Source organism: Fundulus heteroclitus, chromosome 14 (assembly GCF_011125445.2).
Source record: "Fundulus heteroclitus isolate FHET01 chromosome 14, MU-UCD_Fhet_4.1, whole genome shotgun sequence".
Lineage (NCBI taxonomy): Eukaryota > Metazoa > Chordata > Actinopteri > Cyprinodontiformes > Fundulidae > Fundulus > Fundulus heteroclitus.
In genome coordinates this window covers 23,710,556-23,724,763 of record NC_046374.1, presented here as the reverse complement: position 1 = coordinate 23,724,763, position 14,208 = coordinate 23,710,556, and the positions used below count along the sequence as shown (strand labels likewise).

Below are 14,208 nucleotides of genomic sequence, written 5' to 3'. Positions count from 1 at the left end.
TACCAAGTTTCCACCAGGGGAGTCGTACCAGAGTTTGAGAACTGCGGCCCTACAGAGGAGGTTCAAAGATTTACTGGGATTTCCATTTAATGACATAAGAAGGCATGGAGTCGGCCTCAAGGCTGTGAAGATGCAAAAAGGTTCTGGACTAAATCATCTCGTTCTGTTTAACCTCAGGTGCTGAAGTCCCTGCCTCGTATTGAAGGTCGTCCTGGTGCCTCTCTGCCACCACTGGACTTTAAGGCCCTGGAGGAGGGACTCCGAGCTGCACATGGGGACGAGATCACCCCTGAGGATGTAATGTCAGCAGCCATGTACCCCAAGGTGTTCCAGGAGTTCAAGGACTTCACCGGTGAGTGGGCAGACCTAGTAGCAGATTGTTTTTAGCCAGTGATAACAACCCATTGTTCTCGTGCTTAAAGTTAATTTGAGCTTTTGCTGGAAATGATTTTGTTTGGCTGTTTAGAGGTGCTAAACTAGAAAAGGCTTCCTTTCTGAATGATCCAGGAGAATCTAAGCAGCCTCAGGAACATTCAGATACCTTGATTAACCCCGGCTTTATTACCACTGATGGTTATAAACTGCCTCTGCTCCTTTATGAGGCTCTGTAATTACCCCACGGTGTTTTATTCACAGCTTCACTGAATGTCGACAACCACCAAAATCATTTCAGCAGTGTTTTTTCTAGTTACACCTGCAGTTGAAACTGTCACACACGTACACACTGTTTGTTCTCAAAGCCTCTGTGTGTGACTGTGTGCATCTTTGCTGTAAATGTTACCAATATCTAACAACACTACAAATTGTACATAAACGTGTTTTATCTGTTTCTCTGTTTGTTCAGCTAACTTTGGCCCAGTGGACTGTCTCAGCACCAGGCTGTTCCTGGATGGACCCAAGATTGCAGAGGAGTTTGAGGTACTTTCATACAACACTTCATACTAGCACAGGTTTTTTTTTTGTTTGTTTTTTATTCAAACTGAAATAGTTAACACAAATCTTATTAAGGTGTGTATGCTTTCACTTTGATGGGAATTTAGGCTTTTAAGTCTTGCTGTGAATAGATGCCATTCTTCTTTTCATCTGATTTCAGCGGGTTTGGTCACAATGGGAAGATAAAAGATTTGTTTTCACTTATAAATATATTGGGCACTGGGTGCGTGCCACTTTCACTAAGATTACACATATCTTCAATAACCAATCTATTGATCCAATAAATTATCGCTAAAATAGACATCTCCAGCTATAGAGCTTTTTGTTCATGAGGTTTTGTCCTCCAGTCCAGCCTCACTTTATTTATAAAGTATTTAATACAAACACAAAGGCCAATGTGCTCTGCAGATAAAAGCATAATATAGATAAACCCAATAGAACCAGTAAAATTCAAAATTAATAAAATAAAACGTATGGACTGGGGATGCAAACAAATATTCAACTTACAATTGTCGAATAATGGTTAATTAGATTAAAGTTTTTTCATCCGATTAACTGAAAATACCCGTTTAGATGGACCTTGCTTCAGTGCTGTAGTATGGCTGCCATCCAAGAGGGTGCTCCTGCTCAATCTAAAGCAGAGCCAGACCATCATGGTGGTGTGGAATTTTTTTTTGCACCGTTTAATGACAACAAGGACGCAAAATGCTCTTTATGTGGTTCTGTTTTTAAATGTAGACATTCAACAAGCTCCTTAAGATGTCAGCTGAATAGCTACCATTCAGCCAGGCTGCATGGTGGAGCAGAGTCAACTTCTCAACCAAAACTCACTGATGTGCTCAGAAGGCGAGGATGTGGTGATAGAAAAGCAGAGGGCATTATGCAAAAAATGGCCACGTGATAGAAAAAGACATGCCAAAAGCTCTGTTGATGGTCAGGACTTTTGTGGGAATTATTAGTGTTTCACACATTTTATTCTATTAAACTTTTGTTTCTATTCAGTAACCTAATATAATCCTGTTTTGTTATATTTTATAAATATGACCAAGTTCAATAATGTGAGAAAACCACAGTTTTTGTTTATTCAGTCAGTATTTAATGTAGGTGGCTCAATAAACTATTTAAATATGATTTGTCTATTTTAAAATTCTGCCCATTGTAAAAACAAATAACCCTTCATGTTATGGAAAGACCCTAGAAAAGAAGTTTTTAAAAAAGTATTCCCTACAGCCTTTGTATCATGTCTTTCCTTCTTTCCATGCCCTTCTACACTTCCTTGTGCCCTTCCTTGCCTTCTGTGATTCCCTCCTTGTGCCCTTCCTTTGTGTCCTTACCTCCCCTCCTTGTGTCTTTATCTCCCTTCTGTCATTCCTTCGTTGTGCCCTTACCTGCCCTCCTATCATTCCTTTTTTGTGTTCTTTCCTTCTAGCATTTCTTGTTTACCTTCTATCATTCCTCCCTTCTTTCTATCATTCCTCCCTTGTGTTCTTACCTTCCTTCTATATGGCCTTCCTTTTTTTTGGATGCAGATTTCTGTCGCCACTGTATCAAACTCTGCCACATTGACACGTTTGTGTTTTTGTGTTAAAATGACTGTAAAGGACTGAGAAGTCTGGAAAGGTGCATAATATTATACAAATAATGTGTAGGAAGCCTGAAGAAGTGCAAGAAAGAGTAAGTTAGAGGAGAGTATGTGGCCAAACATCTCTAAGGGAAAAATAATTTACACTGACTTGAGAAGATTACTGTTTGTTTACTCTTTCTTTTGGTGTGGGTGGAATATAGAGTGAAAAGGGGACAAAATATCAGGTCGAAGTCATTTTGCATATAAAGTGGGGCTAAAGGAGAGAAGAAAATCTAAAACAAGACCTTCCTCTTGGAATTTCGACATCTGCATCCAGCCTCAGTTTTAACTTGATCACTGTCATCAGTTGGGTTTAAACTGCTTGAACCTCCTCACCTGTACGCACTCGGCAGAAATATTCTGAAGACATCTGATGCTGACAGAAAGTTTCTCTCTGAACGGGGCTGTTTTTACCCAGAAAGTGCTGCGCAGTGGGGGGGTGGGGGGGGGGGGGGGCGTGCTTCAGCAGACTGACAGCAGAGCGCTGTTTGATGAGCAAAACTTTAGGCTGAAGAGTTCAAATCAGGAATGAAGCGTGAACTCCAAAGAGAAAAGACAGCCGCCGGTAGCCTCAGCAACAGACTGCAGGGACGATGAAGACGGGCATCCTGGGGTGCAGCTTTAGACTGAAGCAGAGAAAAATGCTTAATATTGTTCAACGTTTTCTATTGTTGGAGAACATTATTGGTTAGGAAGCCAATTGTCGTAGAAAACAAGAAAAGTACTCATTAGCCAAAACAGTTAATGCACTCTAGAAGGGTCCCTGGTTGGACATATTTTAGTGGAAAATGCTGGGTTTCTCCAGCTGTATGGAGTACAAATTAACATAGTGCGGCCCCTCCCCCATCTGTTGCTGTGCATTGCTGGTGAGAACTTTTCCCTGGTTCATGGGGGAAAAAATTGCAGCTATAGTGGAAAATATGGAGAATAATTTCCGAGCTAAAGCAAAATCTTTAAGCCTGGTTTATGCTTGACACATCCGTGAGGTCCGTCCGGCCATATTACATAATTTTCACTATGACACCCCTCTGCACGGCCAGAGGTTTACGCGCTGTGCACCTAGGGAAATTTCTAACTTTACACTGTTTCTAATTACATAAATATAGACGTCTTTATGATTTGGCCTATAAAGATCCCCTTGGACAGTAATCGCTGTCACTCTTGGAAGAAAGTCAGAGGCTTAAATGTTGAAACAACTGTTTTCTACTTCTACGTGTAGTGGGTGTATTACGCTTGGCGTAGGAGCCCAACACTGCCCTCTAGAGTCTAGAAGAAAAGTGCTTCTTTGGACGAAAAGCCACACGGAGCATAAATGCTACAGACGTTGTGTCCGCACGTCTCATTTCCGCGTGGAACGTATGTGTTAAGCTTAAAGCAACCTTGAGGCAACATTGTTTTAATAGTATAGATGTTGAGCTTTACCCTGAGCAGATAGCTCAGGGTAAAGTGTTGTTTTTTTTCTCCTCATAATGTGAGAATGTGGTTGCGACACAATGCTTATATCCCTGTTTACACTACCCTTTTTTAACCGTGCCGAGAACGGTCCGAGCTCGGTAACTGAGATAACTATCGAGTGTAAATGGAACGCAAACTGAACTGAACCGAGCCAGACACAACCGGACCGCGCTAAATCTAGACCAGTTCGATGGGTGGGCTCGGCCCGGTTTTTCAGTGGCTTGGTTCTCAGATAACAAAGAGAGCATGAGCAGACCGCATCGTCCCGTCAGACATTCATAAAAATACTAGCTTCCCTACCGTGCCACACGGTTTCCAGTGATGATTCTGCTTAGCAGTCTGATGAACCTCAATGTCTGTCGTTGTTTCCTGCATCTGTAAGCCCTGATTAGACGTTCGTTTGTCTTATCCACTTCCCAAAAGCCGACTCTGTCAAGTAAATTCACCAAAGGTTGCCTTCTTCGCCTGACTCTCCGCAAACAACGAAATATCACAATTATAACCAAACATAACTTCCTGAATGTTACGGGCGCCGCCATTTTGATTTGCTTGATTCTCTCCTTCAATCCTAGAGAGCAGTAGTACCGCAGATCGTCACTAGGAGGCGAGGAACCGAGCTAGCGTGATGTGTAAACAGTCGTCAGAACCAAGCTCGGCACGGTTAATTGATCCAAGCTCGGTCCGAACTCGGCATGGATCGGTTTAACAAGGGTGGTGTAAATGGGGCTTTAGTGCTGTAATGTGATTGACTCTGCTCCATGGCGGTAGTGCTGATCCAACCCAGCCTTGGCTAAACAACCTTCTATAGCTGAGACGGTTTCCTAATTACTGAACTGTTGTATCAGTTTTGGTTCACTTTGTTTTGTTTGTGATAATCTACCCTTTAAAGGTTTTAAGTTATCCACTTATAATAGATTAAAAAACTTCAGTAATACATATTCCCATCTCTTCTTGGTGTGATACAGTTTAAATGGGAAAGGTGATCTAAAATCCTACATTTTGTAGGAACCTCAAGGTTTTAAAAAAATATGTTTTGAATAAGGCGGCTGCAGGGTTAGTTGAATAATATCCTTTCCCTGTAGTTTCGATATCATGAATATTTTTGTTTGTTTTGGTTAAATCAAAGTTAAAAGCTCCGATGTGCACAGATCAAATAACCATCTGCATTTAGGGAAAACCATTAAAACCCTCACCTTAAGTCTCTGTGGCTGCTTTTCACAGCTTTCAGACAGCCAATCTGCACTCTCTCATCTTTTTAGCAGCATTAGGTTATATGTCCAAGGAAAACGCACCATTCAGCTCAAAGCTGCTTCTCGTTACAGTTCTTTTGTTTACTTTAAAAAATTATTTTTTTAAATTCTCCCAGCAGGAGAACTGTCAGATTTTACTCATTCAGAGCAAGAGCTTTGCATGTCCAAATAAAAAATGAAAGAAACTGATTATTTTTTTAACTGTCTCAATTTTAAAATGACATTTTTATACTATGACGTGTTTTCTTCAACAAAAAGGAAATCTGTCACAATCACTGGATATTCTGACACTTCTTGTTGAGCTGACGATCAGACCACAATTCCTACATTTTCCACTTTTCTTCGACTTAAACTTCCAAACATCTGAGATCATTTTGGGGTATTTTTTTTACATTCAAGTACCGACTTTTACAAAGATTTAATGGAGATCTAAGTAAATAGTCAAGGTTTTATCATGTGTATGCTCTAAAGAAAACAATTGATTCCCCAGAAACTCATGAAGTCCAGTGCAGAATTGGTTGTCGACATTCAGTGAAGCTCTTTCTACACTTTGAACCGGCGTTGAATTTGTAGGTCCCTACTTTAACAAAGAAAATAAACCTATTTTGTTAATTTTATTTTGTTTAGTGAGCAGGTAGAGCAAAAAATAAAAAATAAAATCACTGTGCTTATTTTTTTATACATTTACACTTGATTCTTCACCTAGATGTTTGACCTTGGGGCCAAATCCTTTCACAATAACCCTGTTCTAGGCTAGGCCAGCCATGGCAACTGAATAAATACTGCCTTTCATTTGAACACCCCTGTGAAGCTGACATTTACTCAACACCAGCTCTGCTACAACAATCTTATTAGAAGAAGAAACCAGTTTTTTCACCGGTTCAGACACATTTGGAGTGGAATATAATAGAAATAACCTTTTATTGCCCCTCAGTGGGGAAATGCACATGTAACAGCAGCAAAGTGAAAGGCAGATGGAGCATGTATACACACTCACTCATATATATATATATATATATATATATATATATATATATATATATATATATATATATATATATATATATATATATATATATATATATATATATATATATATATATATATCCAGGAGACAGGCCAGTATATCAGGAGACGTGGAGGAGGCCGTAGGAGGGCAACAACCCTGCAGCAGGACTGCTACCTCCACCTCTGTGCAAGGAGGAGCAGGAGGAGCTCTGCCAGAGCCCTGCAACATGACCTCCAGCAGGCCACTGATGTGCATGTGTCTGCTCAAACAATCAGAAACAGACTCCATGAGGGTGGTACGAAGGCCTGACGTCCACAGGTGGGGGTTATGCTTACAGCCCAACACCATGCAGGATGTTTGGCATTTGCCAGAGAACACCAAGATTGGCAAATTCGTCACTGGCCCCCTGTGCTCTTCACAGATGAAAGCAGGTTCACACTGAGCACATGTGACAGTGTCTGGAGATGCCGTGGAGAACGTTCTGCTGCCAGCAGCATCCTCCAACATTACCGGTTTGGCAGTGGGTCAGTAATGCTGTGGGGTGGCATTTCTTTGGGAAGTGGCTCAGCCCTCCATGTGCTCCTCAGACATTGTCTGACTGCCATTGGGTACAGAGATGAGATCCTCAGACCCAATGTGAGACCATATGCTGGTGCTGTTGGCTCTAGGTTCGTCCTAATGCAAGACAATGCTAGACCTCATGTAGCTGGAGTGTGTCAGCAGTCCTGCAAGATGAAGGCATTGATGCTATGGACCGGCCCACCGTTCCCCAGACCTGAATCCAACTGAGCACATCTGGGACATCATGTCTCGCTCCATCCACCAACGGCACGCTGCACCACAGACTGTCCAAGAGTTGGCGGATGCGTTAGTCCAGGTCTGGGAGGAGATCCCTCAGGAGACCATCCTCCACCTCATAAGGAGCATGCCCCCGGGCGTTGTAGGGAGGTCATACAGGCACAGGGAGGCCACACATGCTACTGAGCCTCATTTTGACTTGTTTTAAGGACATTACATCAAAGATCCGCCTGTAGTGTGTTTTTCCACTTCCATATCCAGACCTCCATGGGTTAATAATTTGATTTCCATTGATAATTTTTGTGCGATTTTTGTTGTCGGCACATTCAACTGTGTAAAGAACAAAATATATAATAAGAATATTTAATTCATTCAGATCTAAGATGTTATTTTAGTGTTCCCTTTATTTATTTTAGGTGTGTGCGTAAAACAAATAAGAATAAGACTGTAAAGTACAAATTTACAAATTACTTAATTTCACTAAAAAATGTTAGTGTGCAGCTGAGTAGGGTAAATAAGTATGGGAGTGGTAACCTAGTGGTTGTGCATGACGCCTGCATTCTGTGAAGGCTGCACACTCCTTGGTTCGAATCCCACAGACTGCTGCTCTGTTACTGAGCAAGACAGGTAGCCCCCAGAATGCTCCATGGAAGCCGCACAGTGGCAGCCCAATGCTCCCCGAGGGATGGATTCAATGCAGAAGACACATTTCATTGGCATGCACAAAAATTATAATTTTCAAAAATGTGGTTATTTATGCATTAAAAACACCCACTTAAACTATTTACAGGAATGAAAAATATATGCCATGACAACATGGATGTTAAGTTTGTTGTGAGCATTGAGGGTTATAAAGTCTAACAGCTGCTGGGAGGAAGGATCTGTGATGATGTTCCTTTGTGCATTTAGGATGCAGCTGAACTGAAGGAGCTCTCCAGTTCAGCAGCAGCTTCATGCATGGGGTGGGAACCACTGTCCAAGAGTGATGCTATTATTGTCCTTCTGTCTCCCACCGCCTGCACTGGTTTGAGAGGGCATCATGAGACGAGTCTAGGAAAGATAAAAGCATGAATGACCATTTCAAGGGTATCATGAGGAAGCTAGGGCTGGACTTTGCTACTTAGCCTCAGATGATAGAAACATGACTGGACTACTTCACTGACCAGTCTGTGCAATAACGCCATCTGAACGTCCTTTCAGATGAGTCCAAAGAGCAAACAGCTCTGCTGCATCCTGTCATATAAAAATAATCTTCTTGGTTTATTTAGCTTCTCTAAAAAGTAATGCAAATTAAAACAAGTAGTTAAAAACCCAGCAGCATGAAATTATCCCTTAACTCGCGCCTGCAGGGTAAAGGTCTGATAATCATATTTTGAAGCTCAGTTAATTATAGCGCTCCTAACCCTACAATAAATGTCTGCTCCTTGTCCTCAGATGGCACATTTTCTTTACAGTATTTTGATCGCTCTGCCGTTGCGTGTTAAATATTGATGACCTGGTGATCAAAAAGCTGCTTAGCTGAGCTAACCAGCACTGAGGGGCAAACCGAGTTGGCTCAGTTTGGCTTCCTCCCATGAGAGCCGACGGTGAAGTGTGAGCTGGAGCTGCACAGACGCATCATGTAGGTGGCGGTGTTTGTCAGGTTGCCCGGGTAATTATTAGGCGCTCCTTAGAGGGACGTTTATTTCTGTGCCCGAGCGTGGCAGCTTCTGCTGCGCTGGCTGATTTGTTGAACCACGGGAGGTCGGGACAAAGCACAGACGGAGAGAGATAACACTTTGCTTCTAAGGCAGCCGTCGTGGTTATCAGGGCAGATTTAAGGAGCAAATCTGTTTGAGGGCCAGACTACAGTGAAGGCGGGGAGCTGCTGATGGTGTGGGACTTGTGTATAAAGAAAGAAAAGGCTCTCACAGTAATCCTTTTACTTATGTTTAGCAGTTTATTTCAAATCTCTCCTAATCTGAACACTGCTGGAACACTGCTCTGTTTTTTGTTTTTTTTGTGCTGCATCAACTTATTTCAGCAGGATTTCTGAAAAGTTTTGCAGAGTAATCTAAATCTCATCTCTACTTCTGCCAAATTAGGTTGGATCAAACCTCTTTAGGCTCACAAGCCAATAAACGCTAATTGCAACAGCAAGCACTGCATAAATACTCACTTCTTCTCCCCCCATTCATTTAACCACTTTGGTCCCATTTCTACCACAGACCTGTCTTGCAAGGAAGACCAGGCCGAGATAACAGCAACACACTTTAATTACAACAATTGCACAACAGAGTAGTAAGATGCATACAAACTCACCTAGGAACACCTGCTCAGAGTGATGCTAGAGTTTTAACCGGGGTTTTGCAGGTAAGCTTCAGATTAAAGATTATTTCAAAGTGATGAAAAACCCAAAATCTTTCCTTCCTGGTTGAATTCTTACTCCTGGTGATGAAACTTGCTTTTTCAAAACATTTTTGTTTACATATAAAGGAAGAAACTGAATAAAAACAGATTCTAATGGCTTTTCAATCACTTATTATTGTTATGAAATCCTGATAAGAGCTTCATCATCTTATAAATTGATGAATGTATCTCTCAAAATGAAAGCTTATTCAGAAATCCGCTGTACTTAAAAGTTGGCTCCATCTCCTTACCATTACTTGCTTTTAAAGTTTCCTAGTGCCCATCCTCTTTTCCTTGAAGTATTAAAAGAACACGGGCTGCAAGATACTTTCGACAGTAATGCAATGCCACCGTCATTTGTGATATATGTTCTCCTTTCCTCTCATCTTGGCCTCCATCAGGCTGTAACCTTTAGCATTCTGAGCAATGTGACCATCTGCTGCTACTAGACTCTTTCCAGCTGCATAAACATTGCATTACCATGTAAAATGCATGTTCGTAAAACTTGGAATAAATTCAGCAAAACTATAAAAAGTCCTTTACGATGATATGCTTACAATATATTGTGCTGCATTAGGGAAAAAACATTGGTTTGCTTCAGCCCATATGGACCATATCGAAACCCACCACAGTATGTTGTGACATTAAGCACATTTTAAGTTATTTAATGTTTAATAAATACCTCTCGGTCTGTAAGATATTGTCCGGTGAATATCAGCTGATATCAGGACAATAGTTGAAAGGAATGATTTGAGCACTGCTGATCTTTTAACAGCAAACTCTGCACACATATGGAATAAAGGAGTGACAACTTCTCTTTTGAACTTCTCTTGAAGTTTAAGAATTTAACAGAAAAAAATGAACATCCAGAGAACATTGCTATAGGTCGCTGTTTATCTGATTTAACACTATTTCAATCAACAAATCCTCTCTACTAGGCTAGTGAGACTTAATTAAACTACTTAGCAAAATGAAGATAAAAAGAAGCTAAGGATCTATGTACACATAAAAGAAACAAAAGAATAAATTAAAATGGTCGATCGTCAGAAGGATTCAGTGGATCCTGGTTCACTGCAGATCTAAGTTGGAGAACTAAAGTTCATCTTAAAGAACGTAGAATGAGATCAAATTAGCTTAACTAATTTAGAACAACATTTGGTATGTGGTTCCACCCATCCACAATGCAAATCCTGGGTTAAACAGACCATTATTTGCTAAAATAGCATTTTAAAGAATAATTTGCTAAGTGAAAATCAATGACTTTAGGACACTTGATTTTATTAATGCAATAATACCTTTGGGAAGCTAAGGGTGCTGTAGCAATCGGTCGGTTGATGGGTTAATCCTAAAGTTATACAAAACACCATAAATCAACATTAATCTTCCATATTAATGATGTACTAATGCTCAAAGCATTATTGAATGATGGCAAAGCTAAATGAAAACTAGCATTATGTTTAAAACGAAACATGTTGACGTTTACTCAGTGGTGGCGCTATGCTAGCGGACATTTGCCGCTAATTTAAAAAGACTGCAAGCTCAATTTGGTCATAATGAGCAGACCGGAGAACACAACAGTATCCCATCGATGTGTAAAACCCTTTAGAAGTAAAGTTAGTTATAACTGTAAAAACACACTCAAACTACATCAAAGCTTGGTTTCCAGAACGCTAGGGGAAGCTAGCCTATAATTACCTGACTCCGCCAGATAGATTTGCTCCGCATATCCATCTGGAAACCTTCCGTTGAAGTAATTTTGGGAAGGGGCGAAAATACTGGTTAGCTGATTGGCCTGTGTTGGTGATAGACGGGCCAAATGAACCAATCAGATTCGTCGTCGCTCTGTTACGAGCGACGACGAAAACAACCACAAGCCAAGCTACTCTTGCTGCTGCAGGTAAAGGCTCGTTAGCTCAGCAAAGAAATACTCTGTAATTCCGATAAAACTTGCTTGATAGCCACGCTAACGCTAGTTTCATCGGCTGAAGCCGCCATGTTCTTTAGACTGAACTGTCGCGCTTTTCGTTGCGTCACACCTCAACCCGCCTCAAAGCCAACGCTGATTGGACGTTCGTTTGGTAAACGGCTCCAAATTTTCTTTAACGGAAAGTAGCCAGACTGATCTGCGAGTGAAACCTTGAAAACTCGCGAGATCAGGATGGTCTCACGAGGCTAAGCCTATAACGCTGTCAAGCTTTAAATCATTAGGAAAACCATTGTAAACTTTCCCTGTTCGTTCTCTCCATCGTTGTCTGTGGTTGTGGCAACATGCCCTCCGGTTGCTGTGATTTACTCCAAGGTAAAGCTGGTTATCTCAGCAGCGAGCAGGGGGCTAGCTCAAAAGGGGAAAACAGCCGTCGTTTGGGAAACCAGGACTGATCGAGCTGTACACGGCTCCTGGGAGCGGGTGCGCTCGGGCTGTGGAAGCGGGGACCTCCGCTCGGCCTCTCTGGCGTAGCTGCTTCCTGTGAGGACCTGTGCAAGTTACAGCGGGCGACTTCAGATCAGCTTTCCTCTTAGCTTGGCCTGGCCGTAGGAGAGGAGACCGCTCCACGTCTCGAGCAAACCATCTTCAGTGCACTCAGCTGTTAAGTTCGGATGTTGGTTTCACAGAAAAGAGACTTTACTTAGCCTGGCTGGCACTGCAAATGTTCGTAGGTGTCCGAACCCATGTGGACCCAGGTGGCTGTCTCTCCGATGCGGCTGTTGAGGAGCAGCGTGCTGAAGAGGGCGATTGTACTGTGGCCAGGGGGGTTTATACAGTGGCTCCCTGCTGTGAGAACAGTCCCTTAAGGGCCTGTAAAGGTCTCAGATTTCAGTAGCTTTTAACCTCAGTCTGATTTTATTTCTCAAGGCTTGATTACACAAGTATCAATTCTGTGATTTTTTTATTTATTTTTTTACTGAAACCTGACTGACTCGGTGAGAGAATCAAATTGGTGGCTGAATATTCCCGCAGTTCTTCCCTGACCATGGATTCAAGCACTTTAGACTGAAACGCTGTATAAAAGCAGGGCTATAGTTGTTTTAAAATTCCTGCAACACCTCCTTTCACATTACTCTGGCTGCTATCATTAACCCACATAAAGGGTACTTCTAGCACAAAAAGGACAAGAAAGATCATTAGACTGCCTGTGACTGCTATGTGCTGATGACTCACAATATTAATGACATTTAACGGCGTTATGAACGCAGGCCTTCAGAAGCGGGGACCTACTTGTGCACATCATGACTCTGAAGGCACAGCTGACGCCAGTCATTAATGAAATCTTATCAAAGACCTGATTCAGGCACAAGTTGAAAGTTGTAGCTCCGCAGAGATAAGCAGCTGAATGTGACAGATTGGAGCTGGGTGCTCGAGGGGCCTCTTTAGGTAAATGTACACAGCATGGGAGGCCTGTATATAGACACCACAGATGAATCACTGATATGAAACATGCATGATGCACCAGGGGTGCTGTCGAGAGGGGTAACAGAGAGCAAAACAGGAGGCAGGAAGAGCTTGATTACGTTGGTAAAACTGGAGGAGGATAAATCATAGCCGTTTTAATTACTGATATTTATGTTTACTAATATATTAACATATATTTATACAGGTTGTCTCATTGAGATCCAAGATCACATTTATAAAAGAGACCTGCTTTGATGAAACAAAAAACAGACATTAGCATTATGAATACTTAAAGCATTTGATTTGCGTCATGAAAAGGTTTCTCTACATGTCTTAATTGTCCCAGAGGCCCAAAATGATCACCATCATTTCTCTTGTGATCTGATATTTGAATGTTTCAACTCCAGCTGTCATTAAGTCATTATAACGGCACAAGAGCCGTAAGAAGCCCTTGGCTCACTGATCATTAATCACTGATTGGGAGCAGAGGTGACGTCACTCTAGAGATGCAGTGATCCAGTTTATTTCCAATCAGATACCTGGACAGAACATATCGGCCGATACCGATCTGATACTACTGTTGAATTAATGAACCGTGTACCTCTCCACGTGAGTGAAGGAATCAGGCTTGACATAAACATTGTTTTAAAAAAGGTCTGCATGCTCTTTATTATGGTGCTTACTTAGTTTGTGGTTAAAAAGAAAAGAAATGACTGGATCGGAATCATCCAGTCATTTCATTCATCATTCATCCGAAATCAGATCCAGTTAATTGGTCGAATTCTGAGCAGTTATCTGATCCGGATCTGTGCATCGCTGTTACTCCTGTGTCAGAGAGCAGTTTGCGTTACACCACTTTGCAGTTGAAAGGGATTTCATTAACATTTTAAAACGGCATTTTTAAGTGGCTTTATGCATCTTCTATTAGTGAATAGCATTGTTAGCTTAATTGGCACTGTTAACGTTTCTGACTTTAAACATCAGTTTAATTTGTGTTCCCCTTGATTACTGTGCAGCACCAAAACCGTGACATTTCTAAGAAAAGACTTGTAACTTCCTAGTCTTGTGACGGATCGTATTTTTTTTAAAAGAATAGAAGCTCAAATCTACTGCAATATTTTAAACTATTTGCTGAAGTCTCAAACCTCAGTAGAGAATGGCTTCCTCTGTCGTCTTAAATGCCTCGCTGATACTGAGAACAGCTAGCTTTGGGTCCATTTCCCTCAGTAACAACATCGACAGCTAAGAGTGTTTTTTATTAGCACATCCAGTTAGGTTAAAGCAATAGTTTTATTGTGCTGAATACCTTCTTTAGAGGTTAAAGAAAAGTCGTTTCTGCCTACAAGCACCTGAAATCAGC

General features: G+C 41.5%; 1 protein-coding gene across 3 annotated transcripts in view; it reads left to right on the top strand.

Moving 5' to 3' along the window:
• The window catches only part of pcxb (pyruvate carboxylase b), a 429,275-nt gene that overhangs the window by 406,234 nt on the left and 8,833 nt on the right, over positions 1-14,208 (top strand). For all 3 annotated transcript variants that reach the window (XM_036146585.1, XM_036146583.1, XM_036146584.1), the window contains 2 exons: positions 178-352; positions 845-918. In XM_036146585.1, coding sequence (XP_036002478.1) covers positions 178-352; positions 845-918 — 249 coding nt within the window. The remainder of the gene's footprint in view (positions 1-177; positions 353-844; positions 919-14,208) is intronic.